At 41.4% G+C, this 27,390-nt stretch overlaps 3 protein-coding genes across 4 annotated transcripts in view; 1 reads left to right on the plus strand and 2 right to left on the minus strand.

The window, feature by feature from the left end:
• The first annotated feature begins 623 nt into the window (after window positions 1–623).
• On the plus strand, window positions 624–10,705 carry cant1b (calcium activated nucleotidase 1b). Of its 2 annotated transcripts, none has more exons than XM_083765746.1 (5): window positions 624–1,067; window positions 4,103–4,676; window positions 5,447–5,587; window positions 6,288–6,491; window positions 7,650–10,705. In XM_083765746.1, exons 2-5 carry the CDS (start codon window positions 4,166–4,168, stop codon window positions 8,018–8,020), a joined length of 1,227 nt encoding a protein of 408 aa, XP_083621872.1. In that variant the 5' UTR covers window positions 624–1,067; window positions 4,103–4,165; the 3' UTR covers window positions 8,021–10,705. The 2 variants fall into 2 exon arrangements, with proteins under 2 accessions (XP_083621872.1, XP_083621871.1); XM_083765745.1 differs by having other exon boundaries at window positions 626–1,067; window positions 4,080–4,676.
• A 120-nt stretch (window positions 10,706–10,825) lies between these two features.
• ogal (O-GlcNAcase like) lies at window positions 10,826–23,596 on the minus strand. Its single transcript, XM_083765744.1, has 17 exons — window positions 23,238–23,596; window positions 22,422–22,473; window positions 21,302–21,399; window positions 20,281–20,411; window positions 19,763–19,934; window positions 19,568–19,666; window positions 18,736–18,875; window positions 18,412–18,556; window positions 18,056–18,154; window positions 16,889–17,139; window positions 15,408–15,582; window positions 13,531–13,616; window positions 13,299–13,391; window positions 12,269–12,351; window positions 11,877–11,997; window positions 11,565–11,694; window positions 10,826–11,466 (listed from the first exon to the last, which is right to left on the minus strand). The coding sequence occupies exons 1-17, from the start codon at window positions 23,281–23,283 to the stop codon at window positions 11,327–11,329; spliced, it is 2,061 nt and encodes a 686-aa protein (XP_083621870.1). The 5' UTR covers window positions 23,284–23,596; the 3' UTR covers window positions 10,826–11,326.
• Window positions 23,597–25,097: 1,501 nt separating this feature from the next.
• Window positions 25,098–27,390, minus strand: part of LOC310858424 (uncharacterized protein) — a 12,486-nt gene continuing 10,193 nt past the window's right edge. Inside the window, exons 12-16 of the mRNA XM_083764531.1 lie at window positions 27,290–27,382; window positions 26,646–26,733; window positions 26,341–26,462; window positions 25,886–26,037; window positions 25,098–25,406 (exon numbers count right to left, since the gene is read on the minus strand). Coding sequence (XP_083620657.1) covers window positions 25,306–25,406; window positions 25,886–26,037; window positions 26,341–26,462; window positions 26,646–26,733; window positions 27,290–27,382 — 556 coding nt within the window. The 3' untranslated portion in view covers window positions 25,098–25,305. The remainder of the gene's footprint in view (window positions 25,407–25,885; window positions 26,038–26,340; window positions 26,463–26,645; window positions 26,734–27,289; window positions 27,383–27,390) is intronic.

Raw genomic sequence — 27,390 nt, forward strand, 5'->3', positions numbered from 1 at the left:
TCTTGTGCAACTGTGACATCAGTAAGCAAGACTTTATCTCACAGACATTAAGCATATGGGGTAATGGTTTCTCGTGACATTGCTGAAAAAATTAGGAAATGTGTTAACACCTCATTGCAGCCTGGAGCAAGTGGACATTAGACAGTGCAAGTATAGTGCATTTTCCAAGTGGCGTCAGGCACAGTGGTGGAAGTGCATTCACTCAACTGTACTTTGGTACAATGTTTAGCTACTTTACGTTTATAATTTCCTACTTTTGTTCCACAACTCCACTACATCTCAGCTGCAAATATTGTGTTTTTTAGCCCACAATTATTTGACAGTTTAGTTAGGCCTACTAGTTACTTTGCAGATGCATAGACTTAATAGAGAAAAGCATTAATTAAAGGATAGCACAAAGTAATTCATAGCCCCACCCTTTAGCAGCTGCATCATTAAAGTGATGAACAGTGAACACATTCATGTATTATTACTAAGATGAGGAAAACTTTCCACCACTGTTGCATTAGCCTACAGTAGCTTGCTGGTTTAAATCAATTATCTCATGATCGAGTTAAACATGGAATGGCATTTAATAGATTATGTTGATGATGGATGGAGTCCGCACACCCACAGGTACAAAAATACTTTCTGTATTGAGAAAGCTGACAACGTTTCGACCTAAATTTGATCTTCATCAGGCCCGCGCGTGTGTGTAGGGGTGGGAATATATCAGTGCTATGTCATCATGTGAGCAGATGGGGGCAGTGGCAGTGCGTTACATCCGTATCTCAATATTAAACATTCACTGTCTGAGCTACAGTACAGTATGTACAGTATGGTTAGGTAACATAACATAAGATATGATCACAGTTCGGCCGCTGTTGGATTGGAAGCGTCTGCATCAGGAAGTGCTGGCTGACTGTAGTGACTGACTCCCGGACGGACCGCTGTGTGCAACAAGCGATGGAGCGGCGATAGGGACGGAGCCACGGAGGAGCACCACCGCACAAAGGTCCCTTCCTCTCCGACCGACTCCGGCGCAGCGGGAGGCCAACGACACTGGAGACCCATCAGTGTACTACCCGGTAAGTACTTTCTGGCTCAGGCTACTCATAATCGGGTAGGTACCGTACAGAACTTTTGAGACACACGGTTGGTTCGACAACGTGAAAGAAAAGCGAATAATCGATTTGACACAGCCTACCCTGGTAAAGATAAATGAAAGCCAGTTGGCTGAAGTTGTTAGCTAGTGGTATTAGCCAGAATAGCTAGTGTAACTAACGTAGAAGTTGTAACCTAACGGTATTATTACTTTATGTCTAGTGCTTTTACTACTGGAACGCTTAAAGTTAATGACGTGCTTCGTGGTAAACTGCTATAAGCTTTCCTGAGGTATACTAACTCTATTACACACTTGGACAGGCCGTTGAGGGGTTCGTAGTAGTAGCTGCCGAAGTTGACCAGCCGGCTGGCCAGTGTGTCTTCGTGGCTGTGCCACACTGTGTGTGTGTGTGAGAGAGAGAGAACCACACCACAGTGACCACTGACCACACACGACTTCACTATCATTAGGGCATTTATAGGCATGGTCACACCATCACCATGTTATAACTAATGCATAAGAGAATAGCTTATTGCTGTATTAGGGGGATGTTACTGTACAGGAGCTTTAACTACGAACACATCATTTTTCTAAAGCAATAATCTGGGGGGTGCAGTTGCAGGAAGTATAAGGATCTGTCTTCAGGTTATATACATACTGTAGGCATGAAACACAATGCAAACATGGCTAATATGCAGAAAGATAAACATATTGCACACACATTAGTAGTGAGGAGAGACAGAAAGTAAAATTGGCAGATAAAAATAAGGTACAGACTGAGGACATTGACAGTTTCAGGACATTGACAGTGTCATGTTTTTTTATGGGTTTCCGTGCGAAGGGAAGCAGCATACTACTGGTGTCAGAATGCTCATGGGGGCAAAAATGGTGAATATGTTTCAGTGTGCACGTGTGCAATGCATGTGTTTGCTGCTGTGTGCAGCTCCATTGCAGTATACAGGTGATTCTGGACAATCACTATGACTGGTATGACAGGTGTCCTCCACGGGTCTGTTGGTTGCCGTTGACAACACTGATTGATTATATAAACGGAACGGAACTATGGGACAGGTCACAGCTTGTCCTTGGTGTGCCTGCAGCAGGTACAGCTGGTTACTATACTGTTGTACCCCCACCTACAATGTGTTTATTATTCCTCTGCTTGCTTTAGCTGTTTCCAGAGCCTGTTGTTACTGGAAAAGGCATTATGATATGGAATTGTTGTGTATCTGAGTATTATTTCTCTGCCACTGATGGTTTAAGGATAGGGAAGGGATCATTCTGTACACCACAATACCCTGTGAAGGAGACTACTGTGGTATTCTTTCTTTCTTTCTTATAATGTTTTATAATTTTCAACTCCAGCAAGTTGTCTAAATGGAATGTTAATGTTTCAATAATTGCATAGAAGTTATATAACTGCTGTTACTGCCAATGATTAACGGTGTAAATGAATGCAAAACTATGCCAACTATATTCTCATAGTATATAAGACACATGGATATTGTTTTTGTGATTATTTTTCTTCTTCCGCCAAAAATAGCAGTTCTGGCTGAACCGTGCAGTCTGTTTTCGCGAAACGCAGTAATCTGGTAGAGGGCCAAGCCAAACAGTGATTATGTGAAGCCCATGACGATTGGCCAAATGGTGGCGCTATAGCACTCAATTGAAAATGCAAACTTTTAACATGCATAGCTCATGAACCGTTTGACCATTGGCAATGACACTGTGATACACATATGTGTCTCCTCATGCCGAACAACTTTCGTGTTCTGACTTTTGACCTCTGACCTTTAGATCACCCGCCATTTTTAATTATATGATAAACAGTTCAAATGTATCTCCTCCCAGGATCTTTGATGAAAATGCACGAAAACGTCTACACGTGACCTTTGGACCTATACGGACAAAAATAAATCATAGTACATTTTTCTTAACCCATTTTGCGCTAGCATTTATTGAACAAAGATAGGTTTGTACGTGAACACACTGTAGTAATGGATAAAGACATCCCCAAAACCAGGACACAGTTGTTACTGAAAATACTGAATGATGTTACTGTTTACAATGAAACAAATGACTGTGTCAAGATAGCTCAGTTGGGCCCAGGCCGTAGCGTAACGGTCTGGGCACCGGACTGGTAATCCAGTCGCAGTGTGCCGCGGGTTCGACTCCCGGACCCGACACGGCCTTTACTGCATGTCATCCCCCCATCTCTCTCCCGTTTCCTGTCAGCCTACTGTCTGTCCCTTCAAAAAAAAAATCAATAAAAGGCGTAAGCCGCAAAAAAACATCTTAAAAAAAAAAAAAGATAGCTCAGTTGGTTGAGCTCTCGCCTTCAGACCACAAGGATGTGTGTTCAAATCCGGGTACCGACAACATAGCCTGTGAGTCTTATGTGTGCATATTGTTCTTATTGCTTATTGTCTTCTTTCTTGGTCCCGCCTTATCGCTGCTTGCAGCTATATTTTTATTTGAACTTCACATGGAACACAGATGTGAAATAATGTGTCATTTGCTTCAGAGCAGAGCACTGTATCATACACTGAAGTTTCCTCAGGCCAGAGGATGTAGGAGGTGCCTACTGGCTAATTAGTATGCCTATTCACACGCTCCCCACAAACAATACACAATGGCCTGCAATGAATAAACAATGAACAATAAGAACGTGTCCTATTTTTCCAAGATCTCCAATCTCTCTTTCCCTTCCCACTTGGCTAAATTTGTGTCATTCTTTATGAATTCGTTTTTCGAAAGCAACTGCAATTTCTTAATTCAAAATTACTGATTTGAGCTACTGAGTCTCTCCTTACCAATCTCCATCACTCTCTCCCTCTCTCTCTCTCTCTCTCTCTCTCTCTCTCTCTCTCTCTCTCTCTCACTCTCCCTCTCTCTCTCTCACACACACTCTACATCCTTTGGTCTCTCTCTCTCTCTCTCTCTCTCTCTCTCTCTCTCTCTCTCTCTCTCTCTCTCTCTCTTCCTTCCATTTCAGCTGTCTGTCCCTCTCCCCTCCAGACAGAGCTGATGGTGATGATGATGATGATGATAGCGGTGCTTCTATGATCTCATTTCGTCTTGATGGTGCGAGGCCTCCACCAGGTCCTCCTGGCTGCTGCGACCTCCGACCCTCGCTTCCACCTCAGATGGCGGGCCATCACCGTGGTAGCGCTGCTGGCCGTCGCCCTCCTGTTGCTCGTGCACGGCCCGTCGGACGATGGCGATGACAGCATCATCAGTACAGGTTCCAATAGCAACAGGCTCCAAGGCTCACAGCGTGGAGTTAGTGAGGATGACATCCTCACCAGTCAACAAAGTCTTGCCGTTTCTGATGGAACATTTCGCGAAGTGGCGAAACGTCAACGTTATAATGGCACATACCCGCTCAGCCCGCCGGAGAGGACAGAGCGTGGTGTCCGGTTCCGAATTGCCGTGATCGCGGACCTAGATACGGCCTCGCGCTCCGTTGCCAAGGAGGCCACCTGGTTCAGCTATATGAGGAAAGGTCACCTGACTGTGTCAGACAGGCTGGATGTGGAGTGGGATGCTGAGATGGTGACCGTGGAGGGACACCTGGCTGAAAAGGGACGAGGTACAGTTTTGGGGTACTCATATCAGTAACACAGTAAACTAGTGTCATTATAAGTTAAATGTTATTGCTTCTCATGTGAAAATAAGTTACTTCATCATTGTTAGTACTGGGATACAGTAGTATAGTTCCTATATCTTTGTCATTTAAGTAAATTAGCCTTGCCGAGCCAATGAGGCCCATAGGGCAGGAGCCTATCTCCTGTTTCTGTAGCGTAAGGCAGCTTGATGTACAAGTACACCCCCTGGACATGCTAGTATGTCCCTGCGACTAGTATGTTGCAGGGACTTACCCCCAATCCAACCCTTGATGCTGAGTGTCAAGCAGGGAGGCATTGGGTCCCACTCTAACCACAAGGCCACTGAGCTGGATCTTTGTCATTTAGTAAGGTTTAATTGGCTTACTTAAGCCTGTCCCATATGAATAGTAAATAATATAAAACCCTAACTCACCCAGCCCAAACCAGCCACGGTGAAATTGCACTTCCGTGTTTGTGAAAGCCACTCCCTCAAACATTTTAATTTGAAGGACCTCCAGTTTGATCCTTGAAAGCTGATTAGGCCAACAGTCCTCCATAACTCTGAGAGTTTACAAATGGAACCAATGGACCCTTAAGCGTCCATTCAGTTTCTACCAAACTAATAACAGACTGCCTCCTTGTCCTCTAGCTATAAAGTCATGCACTTATGGACCTGTCTGCTCTGTCTCTCCCTGTCTTGTGTTTATACCTTATTGGCCAATATATAACCCATATGTCTCACTGTCTGTCCCAGGTATGGAGTTGTCAGAGCTGGTGGTGTTTAATGGGCACCTATATAGTGTAGACGACCGTACAGGAGTGGTGTACAGAATAGAGGGACAGCAGGCCATTCCCTGGGTTATCCTGCCTGATGGAGATGGATCAGTCTCCAAAGGTCAGTTTAAACTTGAACCTCTTAGCTTTTCCTCAGGTAATCTCTAAATTGTTACTGCTGTATTGTTATAGTTAGTAGTTACTTTATTGACACAAATGTATAAAACATTGGGTCCAAACAATAATACAAATCCCATGAATCAAAAACTATACAAGGTCAAAAACAGCTAATACCAGATATTGCTGGAAAGCCACCATGAAAATGTATTCTAACTTATTATAGCCCTACTGGTTATGTGGGGTGGCCTAGAAAAAACTGTCTAGGCATGAAACGATATATCGTATATCGCGATATATCGATATTATATCCCGACAATATGTATCGATTTATTAAAAATAAAAATCGATTTTCAAAAAAGAAAAGAAAAGCTGTATATGTGTCTGTGACTGTGCCCAGGTGATGGTCGTTATTGATGCTCATTAATACATCAAGGAAGGCAATTATCTTTGCAATGTAGTTAAATAAAAATTGTGAAAAAAGCTTTGGGGGGAAGATAAATCATAAAAAAAAAGAAAAATTGGTCATTTGTCTGGAAAATCATTGTGTTGAAAATATCGTGAAAAATCGTATCGTGAACCTCATATCGTGATACGTATCGTGAGTTGAGTGTATCGTTACATGCCTACAACTGTCTCATAACCAACATGTCATAACACTGAACCCCCCCCCACCCCCCCGACCCACAACCTGACACTGGTAGGATTCAAGGCAGAGTGGTTGGCAGTGAAGGACGAACACCTCTATGTGGGTGGACTAGGGAAGGAGTGGACCACCACTTCCGGAGAGGTCCTCAATAACAACCCTGAGTGGGTCAAGGTCGTCGGTTCCCATGGAGACGTGGAGCACGAGAACTGGGTGTGGCGCTACAATGCCCTGCGGAGTGCGGCGGGAATACATTCCCCAGGTACTGATTTAGCTGCTAGTGTGAACCATAGACTGTAAAAAATATGGACAAAGCGTTCGCCGGGTCTAACATGGACGTAAAATGAAGCCTGTTATTCCTGCACTGTAAGTCGCCATCTTTCTAGATCCGTTTGGTACCAGCTGGCCATTGGCTGGCTCCGTTTTGGACCAGCTGGCCATTGGCTGCCCAGACAACGAGGCGGGACTTCCCCCCTTCTTCTCCGTTGGTTTTTATTTTGACTCGAGTGGGAGGGGAATCCCGATCATAGACTGTAACGGTAGCCACGCCCCTCAGAACATACGCGATGTTTTTTTTCTTTATGGTCATTTTTTAATTAATGGGACCATAATTTTCCAAAAAGAATATTATGACATTAGAAATGAGACTTTAAACTAGTGACTGGAAGAAGAAAGTATTCATGACCATGTTTATTAAGGTAATACAGTCTAGGTGAAGTTGGGCCAAAATACATGGGCCTCTATGGAGCTATGGGGCTTTTTGGGTCCAGTCCAGTGCCACAACAGGCCATTATATGAACTACCGATTTCAAATGAGGCTTCACGAAATATCTGGCTGACTGCCCCCCTGGTGTGAACACAGCATCAAGCCCTATTCAAACATTAAAGGTATATTCAGTGATTTCACTTAATTCAAATATCACTTCTTTTTTTGTTTTGTTGTGATAATCCTCCCTACTATAGAGTGTGCTGACCATATAAGGAGTTCCTCCCTGTCCCCAGTTAACCCCTGGGGGTCAAAAAACCTAGGCTGGGTCCCACAGCCAAAAACGAAACCTAAGGTTTTTTGAGTGAAATCACTGAATATACCTTTAAAAAAATAGCAAATCTACTAGCATGCAAAGTGTCGATATCATGGGAGTGCTTCTCTCATGATATGATTGAATAAACTTCTAACTTAGAAATACTCAAGTGTTTCAGACTGTATGCCTCAACACTTGATTCCTCTGGAATTACTCACTAGTTTTTACAATCGCCTGTGTCTTTGTACAACTTGACCAAGCTGTCTGAATCATACCCCTAATTACAGTATTTGGATACAACGTATCATTTCTGTATCAAGTTCTCCAGTTTATATCCAGTACAATCTCATAATAAAATCCAATGCCTCCTCCAATGTCTCTTTGTCCTCTCTCCCCAGGTTACCTCATTCACGAGTCAGCAGCATGGAACAATCATCTCCAGCGCTGGTTTTTCCTGCCACGTCGTGCAAGTCACCAGCGCTATGAGGAGACAGCCGATGAGCGCCGAGCTACCAACCTGCTCCTCTCTTGTCCCGGTGACTTCAGCCCCATCGACGTAAGGCATGTCGGACCCCTAAACCCGACTCACGGCTTCTCCTCATTCAAATTTGTCCCGGGCACAGGTGACAACATCATTGTGGCACTCAAGTCAGAGGAAGATGCTGGGAAAATCGCCACTTACATCCTGGCCTTCACGTTGGATGGCCATGTGCTGTTGCCTGAGACTAAAATAGGAGATGTCAAGTATGAAGGTTTGGAGTTCATCTAGATTCTAGAATCAGCAAACTTGAGCATGATTGAACAGCAGACCATATGGGTTTTCAAATTGCTCTGCAATTGACCAAAAAGCAGCTCGGGATCGACCAGTTGATCTTAAAGACATGGTTGTCTACCCCTGATGTAGAAATTAGTGCTGTAAGCAGAGCCATCTATATTAGTTATGTTTCCATCCAATTGTCATTCAAAATCTTCTAAAGCGGCCTTTTAATTTGTAAAAAAACAAACAAAACTGAATTAGCTAAGGCTACCTTATTTGGGCATACAGTACCTTCAGCCAACATCGTAATCCCTTCAACATAATTTCCTATTTAATATGTCACACATATCCAATAACAGTGACAAGCATTATTGTCACGTGTCACACCGACTCTCTACCCTCTCTTGGTTATCTCTCCTCTAAACTATAGCAGAAATGCCTTAAAGCTACGATCATCTGTACGTCTGTTGTGTCCCACTCCCAACAGAAAGGAAATTGTTAACGGTGTCCGAATACAGCCAAGATGTCAGAATTATGACCCTTTGCTTCTACTAAGCAACTAACTTTATTTGACACTGGGGTTGAAACCTTTCAGAGGATGAGTTGGGATGCCACTTCCAACCATGTGGAAGTTATATTGTATTAAAACATAAAACTACACTGTAACTAAGGGTCACTTGGACGTGGACCAATACTGGTTGACAAGTGGTACTGCCAGTGCCTGAAGGTCAAGATTCAATTGCTCTATTAAGGTAAAATGTTAAGATGGCTGCATTGCAGCAACAATTAACAATCTTTAAAGAAGAGAGGAAGGACTTAGTGAGGAGAGGAAAAGAGTTGGATGAATGAGAGGAGAATTAGGAGACAGTCACAGTTAACATACAGTTCTACGCTACAAAGCCAAAGAATAAGCGCATCTGTTCTGCCAAAGTATTAGAGAGAGTGGACGTACATTTCTTATCGTTGAGTAACATTTAGTTATATTATTTTGGTCTGTGAAACCTTTATGACACAAAGAAAAACTTGCTGTTTGTCTTTGAAGAGCAGAACTGTCTGCAAACTATCTGCACTTGGCAAAGTTGGCATAAAGTTTGGTAATTGGTATCATCTACCCTGCCCCAGCCTGTGTGATTTCTGGTTTAGAGGGGCGGGGCTGATCGAAAACAGGCGGTGGATCCTATTGGTTCACCGATCTGAGCACCGCCCCCCTCCCCGGTAGAAAACAGCGGAGAACACTGATGTCACCAAATTTGGAGCGGCACACTGTTGGTTAGCGAAATACAAGTTTACTCTCACTTCCTATGCCAGATTTTCCAATGGGTTTCCCCAGGCTTTTCTTTTTGAGACAAATGTGAACAAACATAAAAGCCTGAGTACCGAGGTGAGGTATCATCTAGCCTGGGCAGCATTCCTGTTCAGGGTTTATGATCCAGTCGGAAGCGGATGATATCGCTACGTCATGTTGTAGTATTGTTTTGTAGTCATCAGGCGAAGTTCCAGATGATGGTTCCTGCCTGATGACTACAAAACAATACTACATCATGACCTAGCGATATCATCCGCTCCAGACTGGTGACACGAGGTTACGTATCATCTTCTAGCCTGAAACAAAAGTGCTGGTCAGAGACCAGCAACATCCAGAGCATTTGGGTATATAAGCAGGAATGATCTAAAACTACATTAATTTAGTTTTTAACTTATTTTATGGTTTTATGTGCCTTGAACATCATGTGTGTACTCTACATTGAGGTAAAAAGTACACATGTGTTGGTAACAATTCTATAAATGTTATGATACTGTTGAAGATGCTCTCTACAGTGACAATGACTACTTCAGTTTTACAAATGGAACACAACTGCACCTTGTATCTACTGTATCACTGTCATATGCCCAACAAAGACATTACGCTTGGGTCTCATTTACACTAGATGTAAAATAATGTGGCAGCTATGTCAGTCATCGTTTGGTAAGGTTTGTTTTGGAAGGTGGCAGTAATGCTTTCTAGCCTGGTCCCCAGGCTAAAGGCGCATTTCATCCTATAATATATGTGAATCTTGTCCGAGCCTTACTGTATGTGTAACTGATTCTCTGGCACACATTTCACTACATTCTGCAGAATTACTAGATTATTTGGTTGTAATACATTTCATTCATAAAGGCTGTCAATTGTAACAAGTTTATTCATAATTCTAAATGTACATGTTCCCAGCAGTATTGGTCCATGAGGCTTTAGCCATGTTCAGTTCTCATGTTTTCAGTTTTCACTTCGCTTTATTGAACATAAGGAATGGGTAACCATCTAATAACATTACTTGAAGGTCAAATTCAGTCATTGGCAAATTAATGCATGCAAAACTGCTTAGATTTGCAGTTTGTGTGAGATTATTATATACATCTAAAGTTTTCAGTGAAATGAACAAATTCTGACTGCTTAATTAATTCATCGATTGTTTTAATCCTTAAAGGGTCATGGTGTTGATGTGCATTTCAGTTAATTGTTGATTATTATACTCTTTATTTTAAATATTGTTCCTATATTGTATTTTTGATAGTGATAGTAAGTATACAATATAGCAAGAATGTTGAAAATTGTGTCCCTCTAAGGTCAGAAAACTTGACCTGAAACGGTCAACATGTATTCCTACAAGTTACTCAAATGTATTGCGCCCAGATATTAAAATGTGTTTTATTGGTCTTTCTTGTGTCTTAAGTTTCAATATTCTATTAATATAATACACACACCAGTGAAATGTTGGAAGATTGTCACTCTCCTTTATCATTCCAGTTTTTGAAAACACATCTTGACGTTATCTTTTTAACATTCTACAATTCTAGCTGAGATTAACTAATACAAAGAAAAATGTAAAGAAATCTGACAGTGGGGATGTTTTGCTTTTCCACTGTGAGAGTGGAAGGCAATTACTGAACCACAAAGAAGAAGTATGGCCCATTAGGCCCCTAGTCATGATGATGCATGACCTTTAAAACACAAAAGATAGGCCCAATACCAATGTCCTTTTTTGGGGGGGATACTCAACAGCAAAAGCATAGCAAGTTGTGTGGAATTAATCAAGATTGAGCAACTGCATAGCATATGTAATGCCTCAAATGTCTGTACTTCTGCCTGTGGTCTGTTGCCGGGTGTAGCTGCTGGCTTTGATCTGTTTGGATCACAGAGGCTGTCACTGGGCATGGACTAGACGCACTCGACACTACTTGAAATGGACAAATGCAATGCTGTATGGATGCAGCAAACACTAAAGTAGCCGTTGTAGATGGATAGACAACTACCGTACTTTAACAACAGCCTTACTGTAACTACGGTAATCTTATTCCCATTGTGATGATTTCTTGAGGCAATGTGGACATTTGGATGGCTTTGAAGGAGCCTAGTTTATTGTAGAAATCCAGCATCCTGCGGTCACTCTGCCTCAACTCACAGAAAGCTCCTTTGGAACCTGAATGTGAGAAGAGGCAAGTTTGTATGTTTTTAAATGGGACAGAAATGACATCCTTTGGAGACCTGTACAGAGCACACTCTCAGAACTACACTCACCAGTGGCCTTGATGGATGAGAGCAAGATGGCAATCATGCGGTTGGCAGGAGTGGGGTCAATGACCCGTGGGAGAAGTTGCATGGTAATCAGTGAGGGGAAGTCCTCCAGCATAGAATCACACAGGAACCTCTAGAGTTGGAAGAATGGAGAGAAGAACAGACACCATGACATGACTGGTGTAGGGATGGTACCAGCTGTGGCCTTTAAGTTACGTCTAACTACTATGTCACCCTGCTGTGTATCTTTGTGCAATGTTGCATCTTAAAACATTAGCTAAATTGGCTTAATTAACATCTGGACACGATTCTCACCTGAAACTTGGCTGCAGCTAGTTTGACTTCAGTAAATCCCAGGGCGTAACCACACAGACCCATCTCATCCTCCAGGACAAGAGCGCACTGAGGCGACGGAGGCAGATCACCTACTGCAAGGCTGGAGTAATCCAAGGACAAGGACAGTTAGGATTAGGATGGAGGTAGGAAATAAGTGGAGGAGTGTGTTGTGGCACTGAACAGTAGGAGGGAAAAGCATGAATAATAATGAGGTATTAGGGTGGGATAGGGGAATATGAATGAAGGATGTTTAGTGTAGATTAGAAGTAATCCAGTCCACACATGGTCTGGTGATATCAAATCTGTGACATCTTGACTAATGGCAGGCTCCTAAATTACAGGTACTCTAGCACTCACACTCTCTCTCCTACCTGTAACTAATAAGTGAATCTTGTGTTGTCATGGTCCCTTCTTCCTCTCTCCGCATGTCACTGAAAATATTCTGTATGTCGACCTAGGAGGACAGGAAAAGTAGTGTGAAGATGTATTGGTGCTTCGCACAGCTCATAAAGCCAATTCTGATTGGCATGCAAAATAAAAAATCACAACTGTGTGAACTGAGCGGTGCAACTATACATTTATTGTTATAGTTACTGTGCTCTGTATTGTATTGTAGTGTACTGTGCGGGGGTCCCCGGAACATCCAGACCACCATGAACGCACGCAGGGTGCCGGCCCAGTTCTGGCGCCGCCCCGCGTCCGAAAGGGTCGAGAAATTACCATGTGGGGGTCCCCGGAACATACAGACCCCCAGGAACGCACCCAGGGAGCCGGTCCGGTGAGCTACCATGTGGGGGTTCCCGGGGGTCCCATAAATTAATGTGTTGTGAGCTTGTAGATCAGCTATTAAAATGGTTAACTGTGTCTGTGTTAAATATTTAACCAATGAAAAGTATGGATAAGAGCTTGTCACTAAATAATAACTACATTGCATCCTTCGAAACACCTGAAAAGTAACGGTTTTGGACAAGTTTTGGACAAGTTTCCACCTGACACCAACAACATTTAAGGAATAATGTGTGTAAGCCGCTTAGTGTTGATTCTACTTCATCCTGTTGGGTTTCATTTTCCAATAATGGTTCACTGTACAATACCCATGCTAATTCGCCCCTCCTGTTTTTATGCCAGAACTTCTAGGAACTCAGATTTCCCGGCTTAATAAGTTTGCTTCCTTCGTTTCTAGACAGAAAGGTGTGCAGGAGTCCCTAGTTGGTGTTGGCTAATCCGCACTCTCATCGCATCATTGCATTGAAATATTGACAAGTTTCTGCTTCCAATGCAATTAGACAGAAGCAGACTAGTGGTCTGTTATTGATAAATAAGACACATCCTTGATTGATCAATCAGAATCGAGTATTCAACAAAGAACAGCAACAAATCAAAGGTTTGTGGATGTGTTACCTTGTCCTCTGGGCAGTATGGACGTATAGAGTAAACAGTTGTCATCGGAGGGTGTCGGAATAAGTCCCTGTTCCCATGGCAAGGTAGCATCCTCTACAAAAAACAATAATAAGCAGATACTTTTTTCACTCAAGTATTGTCCTATTTTCTGATTGATGGATTGAGTGAGAGCATGTCATTATCATAGGTGCTGCAGTCTCTCTCATGATAAACTGTTCAGGGTGCACATTACCTGGAGCTCTCCAGACAGACCTCCTCTGAAGCCCCATGGTTCGGGATCATCATTCATCAACTGGGCCGAGGGTCCACCACGCCCCCCTGTGGACAGAAAACATACTATAACTTAGTATGGTCAGGTCTAGCTAATCAATGCTGCAGTGTAAAGCTACCACAGCTATGGCTGCGCCAAGGGCACCCTTCCGGATTCGTCTATAACCTCCCAAATTCTCAACCTAACCTTGGCCCCTACTACATCCCAAGGGGACTAACCCAACCGCCAATCATATCTTATTAGTCCAGCAGCCAGGGTTGTGGGGTGGGAAATTTGGTATATAGTTTTTTGTATTGGCCTAAAATACTGTCTATACATACATTCATGAATCCACTTGCTGAACGGCTGTCGGTATTGAGCAATTTTTTCTAGGGGTTTATATGTGATCATACCATTGACATCCTATATAAGGCAAAAATGTAAAAATGACAAACGTTCCTTATGCTTTAAGTAGCATGTGACATGTCAAACTAGGGGGTTTTCATGATTCTGAATCCATTCCAAGCATTATTTTTGCACAAAACACACTCCTTGTGTCTCCATGCTGGCCACTGCCACATTCTATTCCACCACACTGCAGACCCATACTGTCTCCCATTGCCTCATCAGCCCAACACACCTGTGCCTACTTCTGCAATCAAGCCACCACCTACAAAACTGGACTCATTCTGCCCCATTCCTTGCTAGAAGATAACCATTGTTACATGATTGTGTGTATTCCTGTTCTCAGTATTTTCCTAGTGTTCCTAGATTATTTCCTAGTTTGGATATTGACCTCCTGCCTGTTTTTGGACTCTGATATTCTGCCTGCCCCCTTGGATTTGTTTGCCTGTTTTGGACTGCTTTCTTGGTTTTGACCTCTGCCTGCTGTACTTCGATGTAAGCCTTTTCCCTTGGTTTTGATCGCTATTAAACTTGAACTTACTCTGCCTGTGTTGCCTGCACTTGGGTTCCATTTTGATACACACCGTGACACAGTGGGCTAAAAACGGGCATTGCAATCATCACAAATGTGATGCGGTCAGCACATTTAGGGGAATTTAAGCACATTTGGGTGGCTATGGCTGTTTTTAGCCCAAGGAGTGTTTTTTGTGCAAAACTAATGCTTGAAATGGATTCAGAATCATGAAACCCCCCCATGTTTGACATACATAAAGCATAATGAAAATGTGAAAATCTTGCCTTATACAGGATGTTAATGGTATGGTCACATACTGTATAACCCCCTATTAAAATAATTGCTCAATGCCGACAGCCGGTCAGCAAGTGGATTCATGAATGTATGTATATAGACAATATTTTAGGCCAATAAAAAAGACTATATACCAAATTTCCCACTTTAAACAAAAGAAGCCTGTCGGCTGCCGGCCTATATGGCTCTTTTCGACTAAGAAGAACAACTCAGAACTTCCCATAACCTGAAACTTTCCTGATCTCATGAAGTTCTGTCACTGTGAGGTTTTTGATTCATGATTCCATTATAACCAGAACTACTGAACCAGGGAGTTACTTAATAATCGTAAGATGTGACGCTCTGTGACCTTGTATGATCAGCTTTTCTTTACTATTTTTTAAAATATTTGTTCTGAGAACAAATATACTCTGAGTTCTGAGAATTCAGAGTTAGTACTACCTCCTAAGCAGGGCCCAAATTAGGTTCTGACAACCATATGTGAAACCGAGCCATAGTATATGGAAAGAAACCCAGAACCTGTGAAATATGTTATATGGCACACTGGCACAGCATGGTTCACTTAGTTCTTGTAGCCAAAGAGCCATAGGCAAGCCAGGGTCCAAATCCCATCCCCCCCCCATACTGTAGGTCCTGTTTTTCGTACCCATGGTTTTGACATAGGCCCGTGCCAGACCCACACCACTCTTAATGTCACAGATGTAGTCATAGAGGTCATAAAGGATGCGGCGGTTGGGGGCGTTGCTCAGACGGTTGAACATCTGGACCACCGCTTCACACATGTTGTCAAACTGCTGGGCTCTCGAATGCCATTCGGCCGTCTGGAAAGGGATGGAAAAAACAAAGCATGACTTAAGACCATATCAGCGAAATGTACACCTGACACATTGTCATATATATACACCTGACATTACTTGCAACCATTTTACAAAGCATAGCATAGATTTAATAATGTAAGAAATATAATGTTGGTGGAATCAGATTTTACCTGATCATATAATCACCTACAGACAGGGAAGATACAAATAGGTGATTTTATACATGTAACCAAACTAATTAACCCATTCTGACCGGGCACCCATTTTGGTGTTGGCATCATGTCGTGCTTTACCTATTGAAAAATAGCAGATCTACAAGCTCATATCGCGCCACCGAGTGGCGCGATACGAGCTTGTAGGTCTGCTATTTTTTGAAAAATCGAAGAGCGCCTGACATTTTTAGAATCTGATCTCAGGTCAGAATGGGTTCATCAGACCAGTGTGTGTCCGGCGGAAACCTCGTATGAATCTGATCTCAGGTCAGAATGGGTTAATTTATGTAATTGTATGCCTCTGTGGTCTCTCGCCTATAGGGAAGAGGACTAGATCTCTCGAGGCCAGAATTGCAGAATACAGAAGCAAGAAGCATCAACCCTGGCCAGTAGTAGCTGTGCATTTTGCAGAAGCGCCGCACAGCGTCTCCTCTTTGAGGTAAATACTGTAGATATAGAGCATGTTGACTCCAAGAAGGGGAGGCAACATAGACAGCCATTAGGTGAGAAAGTTATTCCAAATGGTTTTCTGTGATGGCTCCCCCATTTAGCTTTAGTTTTTTATCATGATGAATCCATTCTTCTGCAGTTGAAAATATTCTCTGGGGAATATTGCTTCTGTGCATCTTCATTCTGGCTCAATATTTTATATACTGCCATGTGGTACAGTATTGACATGAATATGGAATTTGGAATGGTCTGCCCGGGCCGGGAATTGAACTGAGAGAGGAAGGGGATGTTATTATGATGGGACACGATAACAAAGGAAAAAGGGCAGCTTAACATTTTAGTACAGTATGTACTTGGATGGCATCCAAGTATTAGTACTGGTATCCAATTATTCAGCTGAGTTGGCAGCACCATCACAGTAAAACAAAAAACTTTTCTCTGATAAATTAAAGGCGATAGAAAAACTAAAAGTGAAGAGAAACAAAAAAGTTGAATACGTGAAGAGAAACATGGGTTGAATTTCAATACATAAAAGTTGTTCAAAGACAACAATGGGACAAAAGCTCTAGCTTTTTTGTGTCATCCATCAATCAAAAAAAAGGGGAAAAAAAAGAACGGAACATGTTGAAACACAGAAGTCGTGATACCTTGTCAGTCACAGTTGCTGTAGTCACTACTCCCCTGTGACTCTTGAGCCAGTCCAGTTGGTGCAGCATGGTTCTGGCGGTGGGGCCATATTCATATGGCAGATAGAACAGTTCCGACAGCAGGTTCAAGTCATCCAGGGTCAGAGGTTCGGCCGTGAACAGAGGGTTCTCACCAGGACCAGGAACGTAAGCCAGTTCTCCCCCGTCCGTCTGCATGGGCTCCTCATCAGAAGACTCTTTCTTCAGGCGAGCTGGCGGATGACGACGAGGGCCTCAAAGGAGAGAATCAACCTTTTTTACATTTCAGATATTTATCTGATTCTTCTATCATGGGCACGTCATAATTATTGTACGTGACACAGACTATTGGAATATGTCTAGCTGACCCTTAAAACCCATTCTGACCTGAGATCAGATTCATACGAGGTTTCCGCCGGACACACACTGGTCCTGATGAACCCATTCTGACCTGAGATCAGATTCTAAAAATGTCAGTCGCTCTTCGATTTTTCAAAAATAGCAGACCTACAAGCTCGTATCGCGCCACTCGGTGGCGCGATATGAGCTTGTAGATCTGCTATTTTTAAATAGCTAAAGCATAACATGATGCCGACACCAAAATGGGTGCCCGGTCAGAATGGGTTAACATAGACTACATACATACATAACTTACTCCGGCAAAGCATCCGTTTCTAGATAGTAACCATTAACCAACAGCAAGGACTATCAAGAGTAACAAGATCATATTCTTTTGACTCTAAATTGATCATGTAAGGCAGACATGGCATGAACAGGAAAGGAAAATCAGGTCAGGGTTATGATTGATTCATACTCCATTGCTCGCGGGAGTCGCACACTGAATATAGCCGATCTACAAGCTCACAACGCGCCACACCGCAACATTGTGAACTTATAGATCGGCTATTTTCAGTGCACAACACCTCCATGCAACTAACTAAATTATAAGGAGGATTTGACCGATACAAATAAATTAAGGGCTTAAACTGTCTGAGTTGCTCCAGTGCCGTCCTTCCTCCTGCTACCTGTCCTGCCTCTGAGATGCACCACACTAGCCTGCCACAGGCTTGAGGCGCGGTTGGAACTCCCTTTTGCTTTAACTAAATTATAACTCCGGTTTAGGGTTTGCGGTAAGGAGGACACGGGTACCTCCAGGCTGGTCTGTAATGAGGAACTCCTGCAGCCAGTCAGTGAGGGCCATACGCAGTGCCTTCTGGGGGCTGTAGTTTGGGTCCTGCTCCTCTTCACCTGGAGATAGTGGTGGGTTACAAACAGTGTTTTAGCAGGCAATAGCTTGATGAATTGCAGAATAGGGAGTGTTGTGTGTATGGTGGTGAGTTGCTTTGTGTTCTATGCATAAATTGTCTGTAGAGCACAATGAGAGAGTAAGTAAGAACCGATAACCCTAAAACCAACTGAAACTAATACAATTTCATGACTAAACACACTGCTAAAATTACAATAACAAATGTGCAAGGCAACATCTTTAAATAAATGACACTCACTCATCTCTATGTCCCTCTGCCCGCCATCAGCCGAGCACCTGCACCAGGTAGCAAGGGTGTGAATGGCCACAAAGTTGGGGTAAAATTCACAGTTTGGATTCGTAAGAATACCACTCAGTTTGGGGATCAGCTCTGTGGGACGGTCCTAGCAGAGGAAATGTATTAATTAAGCCTAATAAAAAAATCTATACTATAAAATAAATAACGTAAAATAAGTGTGATGCTTACTTGAATAATGCTAAATGCTGGCTATTTATTTCCACTATAAACATCATAATATACATGACGTAGGTATAAAATAAATGATGATGAAAGATAACCGACCTTGAATGGTCCCATGTAGACTCTCTGTGGATCATAGTCGTTGGCATGGATGTTGTCCCAGATGACTGGTGCCCTCTTCAGGACACATGATACCTCCTCTATAGACTCCACTGTGATATGGTGGGACACCACCTTAGGACCTGGAAAAAACACAATTGACCCAACAGTCAGTCATGGAACTGTCTAATACTAGTAATACTTGACACTGTGGGTCAAGTAACAGTGGAGAAGTTTATATTTATCTGAAGTGAGATGTTTTACATGCCCATTGGATTCTATTGTCACATTCATAAATCACTTTTTAACCATGTATATTCCTACTGGCCTACAGTCATTTAAAAACCTACCAGAGGCAACACTACTCCCTCTCAGCTTTCCTGCTGCCTGGCTTATTACCTTTCTAGTTTGTCTCACTTTATCTGTATACAATTACGATTCATCTTTATGTGAAAACATAAAGATTCAATAGAAAATGTTATTTAAAAAATAATAATACAGAAAGGGACAAAGATTTATTTGTTTCTCTTTAAAATGTAGACTTTCTCTCTTTAAAATGTAGTCTCTACAACTGTCACACACTAAGAATGAGTTCCAATATTTTGTTACCAACCGATTCAGATTGTTGAGTTAGTTAGGCTATCATGGGCCAACTCGATAGCCTAGTGGTTAGGGCGCATACCACATGGCCTCGAATGTCTGGTTAAGTTTCCGGACGGGCGTACCATTTGCTGCATGTCACTCCCCTACTCTATTCATGTTTTCTGTCTCTTTACACTTGTGACCATCAAAAAAAGCCACCAAAAATAACTAAAACATGGCATTGTATCCTTACCAGTCCAGAGGATGTCTACACCAGGTAGCAGGTTCTCGCCTACAGTGTGGAGGTAGGAAGACTGAGACACATTGGGAGTAGAGAACGCGGCACAGTAATCTGCAGGATCAAGAACAAATGTTTATTCAGTCATTTCAAAAATAGAAATAAAAGAAAAATGTTTATACGTTAGTTCTACTGCAGTTGTTTTTGTACCGGTGGGACAGAAGAGGAAGATCTCTGGTTCTCCCAGGTGCAGGTACACTTGGTTAGTGATGGTCACCTGTGCGTGGGCAAAGGTGCTGAAGGCCTGCTTGTCAGCAGGACACATATCTCTCTCGATGTCATCAAACAGCAGAGAGAAAGACCTGCAGCCAAACCCCTTTACCTGCAGGAGCAAAGGGGATAGTCTGTATTCAGATGTGGCAATATGAAATGTCAAATCATATGTAAAGGTGTGGTAGGAAAAACAATAAAGATGAATCAAGTTCAGATGAAGTTCTTATCTTGATTATCCCAATACCTGAACTCCACTTGTGCTTTATAGTCCAAGCTATATTATAAACATTATACACATGATGACTACATGATGCATTCTTATGTTTATGACATGTTCTTATCTTACGTATGTGGCTGTTTTTGTATATTATTTTTTTATATATCTGTAGATACTAGATACTACCATAATTTCCAAAACAAATTTAACCAAATCATTTTTTTTAATCGTATCTTACCTGGTCAAATTTTCTTTGGAGTGCAGCAACTTCTTTGGGATTAGAAAAGGTGATGTCCAGACCAGGGGAGATGGCATAGACAAACTCCACATTGTGCCGTTTGGCCGCTGATATCAGAGCCTTCAGTTGTTCTAGAAAAGCAATGAAGCACAACAATACAGATACAAAAACAGGTTAATGACTACTTGACTAGATGCATACTACTCTACTTGACTATATCCAGTTAATTATTCAGCCCCCGATGGATTCATATCTGAGATACATTTAACCAGGGCTTAAAATAGTTTAAATACACAGGCCTGAACCTTGTACAGTAAAGTGTAGTTTAGTGCAGTAATCCACACAGTTTAAACTCAGGCTAGGCATCTTATCCAGAGTGACTTAAAAGTGTGAGATCCGTGTGCAAGTGGAGTGCAATGGAAAACAATTTAGCTCTTCAAAGTAACTAGGATACCAAGTAAACATAAAAGCTAGCATATGTCTTAACTCTTAACATGTTATCTAAATAACGGCTATAAGGATGGTTGTTAAATTCATTTTATGATCAAAGTATTATTATCCCCATGTTAATATGCCAAAGGTTATTCTATAGTAAATCCTACATTCATTCATACAGTTTATACTCTGTTTATGGCTGTCACATTCATGAAATTGTAGTTGCCAATTAACAAATAATTGTGATTAGCAATTTAGCTGTGTTTTTGTCCTTGAACATTGGAACACTTGAATCAAAATTCCATTTCTGTTTGCCTTTTAGGCTTTGTAAAGAAAAACTGCACAGGGCAGATACAGTATGACAAGTAACTTAAATATAAACGGAAATAACTGACAATGCCCGAACCAACAGTCACAATAATAATGGCCATGCATTCAATAAAGGAAAAAGAGATGATAGATCACCTATTTTTTCTATTTATTTAGCAGATTTATACAGATGATTATTCTGACAATTACGCAAAAATAATTGCGATTATCTCAAATATTTTTTATCAAGCTATTATATCACTGAGTAGAGACTCACCTTCCTCCTTGTCACAGTACAAGTCTCTCCAGTACATCCTGTGTTTGTAGTCATCCTTAGGAGCGTAAAGGTATGTGTTCAAACCCCACTTCTGTTCCCTAGCAATTTTAAGAATAGCAAGGAGTAGATCAACAAATATCTATTATATTAACAAAACAACCCTTTTTTTTTTAATCTAATGACTGTAGACAATTGGGGCTATATTTTCGTCCATGCTAAACCCCTTATCGCTAAACTACTTTGCCTTTTTTTTTTTTTTTTTTTACAATTTTGAAAAACATTTTTGTATAGTTAAAATAGCCAATCCACATCGACACGTTGTGAGCTTGTAGTTAAAAAAAAAAAACTAAACATTTTTCATATATAAATATAATATTACATCAGGATTCAGGCGTTTCAATTTGCAAGCCTCACTCACATAATACCTGGCCAGGTGTTTCATAAGATTTATGAGTAATTATAAATCAGTCACACCCAATAATGATGGGTGTTTTTGAGTGGTAACCACTCCTACAACCAGCAATGTCCGTGCCTATCTATGCGCCTATGTGGCTATCTATGTGGCCATGAGCACGAGTATATGACTATAGGGTACCAGTAGGGGGCGCCAGAAACAGAGAGTATAGTACTGAGAGAGAGGGGAGGGGACTGCACCACTCAGTTCACACGGGTGTGATTTTTTTCTTCAATCTGCCAATAAAGTCATTGAGCAGATAAGATAACCAGGGTGTCATTTGAGTTGTTTATTCTACAATGTGGTGAGGTGTAACAGGGTCAGGGTAAAAGAGATGCTGAAAAGCTCTGAAAGTGAGATACTTCCTTTCAACTTGTCTTATTTGCATTATCCTCCTAAACCTGTCCTCTGGGTATCATGGCTGCGACCAATGTATTTACATTAGTCTTGGTTTCTTGCTATGTTAATGATAGCCCAGACAAATATGTCCCTTGATCCCAAAGGGATCGTGTAAAAGAGCACAGGAGAAGATACCCACTATGGAGAGCAGAAGAGGGATATTTAAAAGCTTTCTGCCTGCCCTGGGCTGGGTTAGATTCAGTAAGCTGATCATTACATGGACTAGACACTAGAGGGAAGTTGTTAGCTAATAACTGTGTCAATTACCTCTTGAAAAGGTCTGTTCTTTGCTCCATAGTCCATGGCCGCCCGTAAAAACCTGCATCAAACAAAGGTTGCATTATAAACCCAATGTTAATGTCTCAATAGACAGAGCTGACCTTCAAAGTTCAAAGAGCAGTAATTGTTTGGTTCTTCTGTCCAACATAGCTCTGGTCCATATCCAACCAGATATTGTTTGTCATGTCCTCAGACATTTTATACCAAAATCATGTAGGGCAGAGAAGCACTGACCAATGCAAATTAACTATACCAATATTCCCAAATATTGAGCCTTGACTATAATAAAGGTGGAAGGTTTCTTTATCTCTACATTTTTAGAGTACAATTATTTTGTTCTAGTTCCCCAGACATTATAGCATAGCATTAATAATAATAATAATAATGCCCATACAAACCTACTACAGGCTGCACCTGAACCCAAAACCTCCAAAGAGGTGATAGTTTTTGTCGGTCAGCATCATGCTGCTGCACCTGTTTCAGATCCCAAGTCGTACTGGTATGTTTTGTTTTACAAATGGCAACGTTACGTTAACTAACAATCATGGAGTTAAGATGACGCTATTGTAGAATAATAATGTGTGACAGAATGTTACAGTGTGAATTACATTTAATACATTATGAAATATTTTGAATTATAAAATGTGTTCAATGTACCTACCTACCCGATGTAAAATAACTACAAAAACTGAATAACAAAATATGTGTCGTCAGAGTGGGATTTACTGAGATAGGGTACCCTGTTACAGTGACCACCTGACCTGAGACATGAGAAGTGGACACTGGACAGTGACAGTAACTCACCTTCCACGACTCCGCTGATGAAGCGCTTCGTTCTAGTGTTCGGCATGGTATGGGTATGGTATTGGTGGTTCCACTTCCAAATTTCCAATAGGCCTATAGTTGAAGTTATTTCTAAGCCTCGACTCTTTTGATTTGATTTACTAGTACTACTCCGACTACTACTACTGTAGTCTGTAGCACTAGCACAGATCCTAAATAAGTTAACAGTGGCTCTGGCTAATTATGTCAAGACAAGTCATACAATTTACAAGCAGACTGATTACAAGTCTTCATTTAGTGCACTGTATTGCACCGTCCCGTGCCTGCACATGCGCAATATTATTCCATATAAACAGTGCATCGATATAAAGAACGATTAAACGAATTAAAGAAACCATTGGTTTACAGTGAAAGGTGCATGCCCACTGTGTTTGCGTGTCTTCCTACCGGGGTAGCGTCTTAAAGAGACAGTGACCATCCTTTGAGACATCTATATTGCCATCTGTTGGACAAATAATGTTATAATAAATCACAACACTTTTCGGCCGGACAAGTGAATGCTTTATGCTTACTCAACCACCAGATAAAACGAATTGATAGAGGAAATTACTGCAAATGAATGCTCTGAAAATGTTTAGAGAACAATCCAAATTTTAAGACCAATTTGTATTACCCAGTTATAGCTCTTGTTTGATGTTAATTATAACCAACCACACATATATACTGTGTGTTTGTGTTACAAGCTTGCCTACTGTACTGTTTGTTGTGGGTCCTTGACTTTTTCAACTGGTAAAAATGCAATCAGGGTTTTTCCAGATCATATTGGTCACAAACCATGACATGCATAGCCTACTTTTAATCGTTCAGTGAGTAGTTTATCAAGGCCGATAACAACTGTGTACACTATGGACAGCTATTGGCTGGATGGAACTCCAATGCGGGTAGCAGCTTGCCAATGAGGACTATGACAGCAAGCAGTGGGGCCAGACAGTGATTTGGGGTTATTTACCAAGACTTCATTGTATGGTTTTCAAGGAGGGAACGCCTGGTGGTGGTGACCTCACTGGCCTCCAAGACATCACATGTAACCTACATGGAACCATGCTCAGTCCATTGGCATATTATGTATAGATTGTACCAGTACCAGTATCCATGTCCTCCTTAGGCTCCTCATTAAACTATACCCTCAGCACACAGCCCCCATGACCATTGGAACTCATGTTGTCCCTTAAGTGAATTAACATTCAATCATGTAAGTTGCTTCCAACAATTTCTTCTAAGAATTAATGCTATTAGTTATTTAGTTTAACATTCAATGTGCTTATTATGCAGTAGCAAAAACATCCCTTGTGATGTACTGACTGCATGAACAATATGTGTCAGAGCTAAGCTGCAGATATATATTTTTAAACTGTTGCTTATCCTGTCTTGCACCAGCGACAACTGGATGTGCCCAATATTCTCCTTTGAATTTATATTATGTAAATGCACCTACTGGACCATACTATGAGATCTTATCAACTCGATAGCAAGACAATACTTCACTTTAATCTTTTAAAAAGGAAAATACAAAACAGTGATAGGGAATGCAAAACAAAAAAGGTATATATATATCTTTTTTTAAACCAAATCATCATTCGATTTGTCATGACTCATGAGTAAGTCATTATGCTACAAGCTAAAATAACAAATTAAAATAACCCATTCTGACCGGGCACCCATTTTGGTGTCAGCATCATGTTATGCTTTAGCTATTTAAAAATAGCAGATCTACAAGCTCATATCGCGCCACCGAGTGGCGCGATACGAGCTTGTAGGTCTGCTATTTTTGAAAAAAATCGAAGAACGACTGACATTTTTAGAATCTGATCTCAGGTCAGAATGGGTTCATCAGACCAGTGTGTGTCCGGCGGAAACCTCGTATGAATCTGATCTCAGGTCAGAATGGGATAAATGTTCGTGCATAGCAACATGAAAAAAGGTAAGTACGTAAATAAGTGCTACAAAAGATTGCATGTATAGTGCTATAAAAGAGAGAGCATGAAGCTCTGAGGTTTCATAGTGTCCTTCTGTTCTCTGCTGAGGGCTGCTAACTCTTTATCCCTCTCTGGGCTTGTTTCAGTAGTGAGTCAAAATCCAGCTCTTCATTCTGGCTCATGTCTGGAATAGGGTCCACATCTCTGTTAGAATCTGAGGGGAAGTAAATTCACAGGTTCATTGTTCAATCCGGGAAAGCATCTGTGTCATTTTAGATTTTAGCTAAATGTAAACTATCCTTTCTGTCAGAAACCTTTGGGCAAACCTTATCTCCGTAGTTACATTTTTTGTGTGCGTTTTATTCTGTAAATTAACGCCCTACTAGGCCTGCTTGGTCACACTACAGGGTCACACAATAGCATACAAAGTAGCAGATCTGCAAGCTCAAAACGCACCGTGAAGCAACCCGTTTTGAGCTTGTAGATCTGCTACGTTTGCCATTTCTGAAATGGAATTTATGTTTTCGAAAATATGTTTCTGAAAATATGTTTTTCAGAAAACTGTTGTTTTGTTGTTTTTAGAATCGACCTCAGGTCTAAATGGGTTAAAGTGTCATTTTGTCACTTGTGGAAAATTACAATGTTTGATCGCAGGAATGAACAAGTCAACTTTGACCTGTTTGAGACACGTACCCAGGTCAGCGTAGTTGGACTTGCAGAACTGTCTCCTCCCCCCGAAGCAAATGTCAAACGGCAGCTCGTCAGGCTTTCTCAACTTACTGCCGTTCTCGATAGCTGAAAACGCAGACTCCATGTTGTAGAATGTCACAAACCCGTAGTTGTCTCTATGGGAGCAAGTTAACATTTTGAGTAATCATTGACAGTCTAATTATACTTGCTTTTATTGCCATCAGTTTTATTGGATAATTTTATTACAGTATGTGCTCATACATGGGTGGTAGGTTACAACACTATGAATAAATGTACTTGTGCATTTTGTTAAAAAAAAATAACATACAGCTTTATCGCTACTGATTTCATATTATGTCAGTTGCAGCATAAAAATACTGAAATACTGTTCAACTTCTACAAGATGCATTTGTGCATCCATGAAGCTACTTTTAAGAGTGTCTCTCTGTGTTACTTACCCTCTGTCTCTGAAGTGCAGTGAAACACATTCAACTTCTCCAAACATAGAGAAGCGTTCTCTCAGCTCATCGTGGGTCATGTTCCGCCGAAGCCGACCCACATACACCACCCTCCGCTCATCCTGTTGGACAAGTTGTTACAAAAGATGTTTATAATATATATAGCTTAATAAAATCAGGTATACACTGTGACTCTCCATGTAACAAAAGTTAAATTACCAGCTTTCTTTTCTTTTGCAAAAAGAAAGAAATTTGTTACACTAACAAATGGATTGCCACTGTGGTGGCATTAATCTCATACTCACTATGGCTTTCAGTTTCTGAAGTCTGATCTGTTGTTGCCTCCTACGCCTTCTGTGTTCTGTGCCACTGCTGCTGCGATGGTACACTGGGCTGAATATAGCGGGGAATGAATAACATAAATACAGCATTATAGACTACTCTACTCACCCTTTATGGTGAAACAGGGAACCATCACTGCAACCAAATTTCCCATTTGGGAGAAATAAAGGCTTTAACTAAATTATTTACATTTGAAGACTCCCATTTTCCTGTATCTTTTTCCATTTCAACACAAAAGCATACTGTACGCATGATTATTCACCGTCTATCCAACTAAATAGGAGTCGGACCATGTGCTACCTTGAGCCATAGATCAGGGATTCTCAACGTTTTTGGCTGGGGATCCCTGGAAATGCTTTGGCCATGCCTCACGACCCCTGCCCCGCTGCCCTCCCCACTCCCAATACAAATTGGCCGCTACAATAACCTTAATAATAGAGAAAATACATGAATAAATACTGAAACCAGATATCATTATTTAGGAAAGTTTATGCATGTACTATGTGTACTATGTAAACTCTTAATACACAATTTAAATTTAAATTAACTTGCGCTAAATGACTCGCACTCACAAATGTTCCGGAGAACACTTCCATTGGCCACTTACCTGTAAACATCCCTCCACCCTCTGCCACAAGTTTGAGGTGACGACGATCTAGACCTTGACCGAGACCAAGTTTTGGATTTTGAGCGACTAGACCTCGGCAT

This window comes from Protomyctophum parallelum, assembly GCF_964188405.1.
Source record: "Protomyctophum parallelum genome assembly, chromosome: 5".
Lineage (NCBI taxonomy): Eukaryota > Metazoa > Chordata > Actinopteri > Myctophiformes > Myctophidae > Protomyctophum > Protomyctophum parallelum.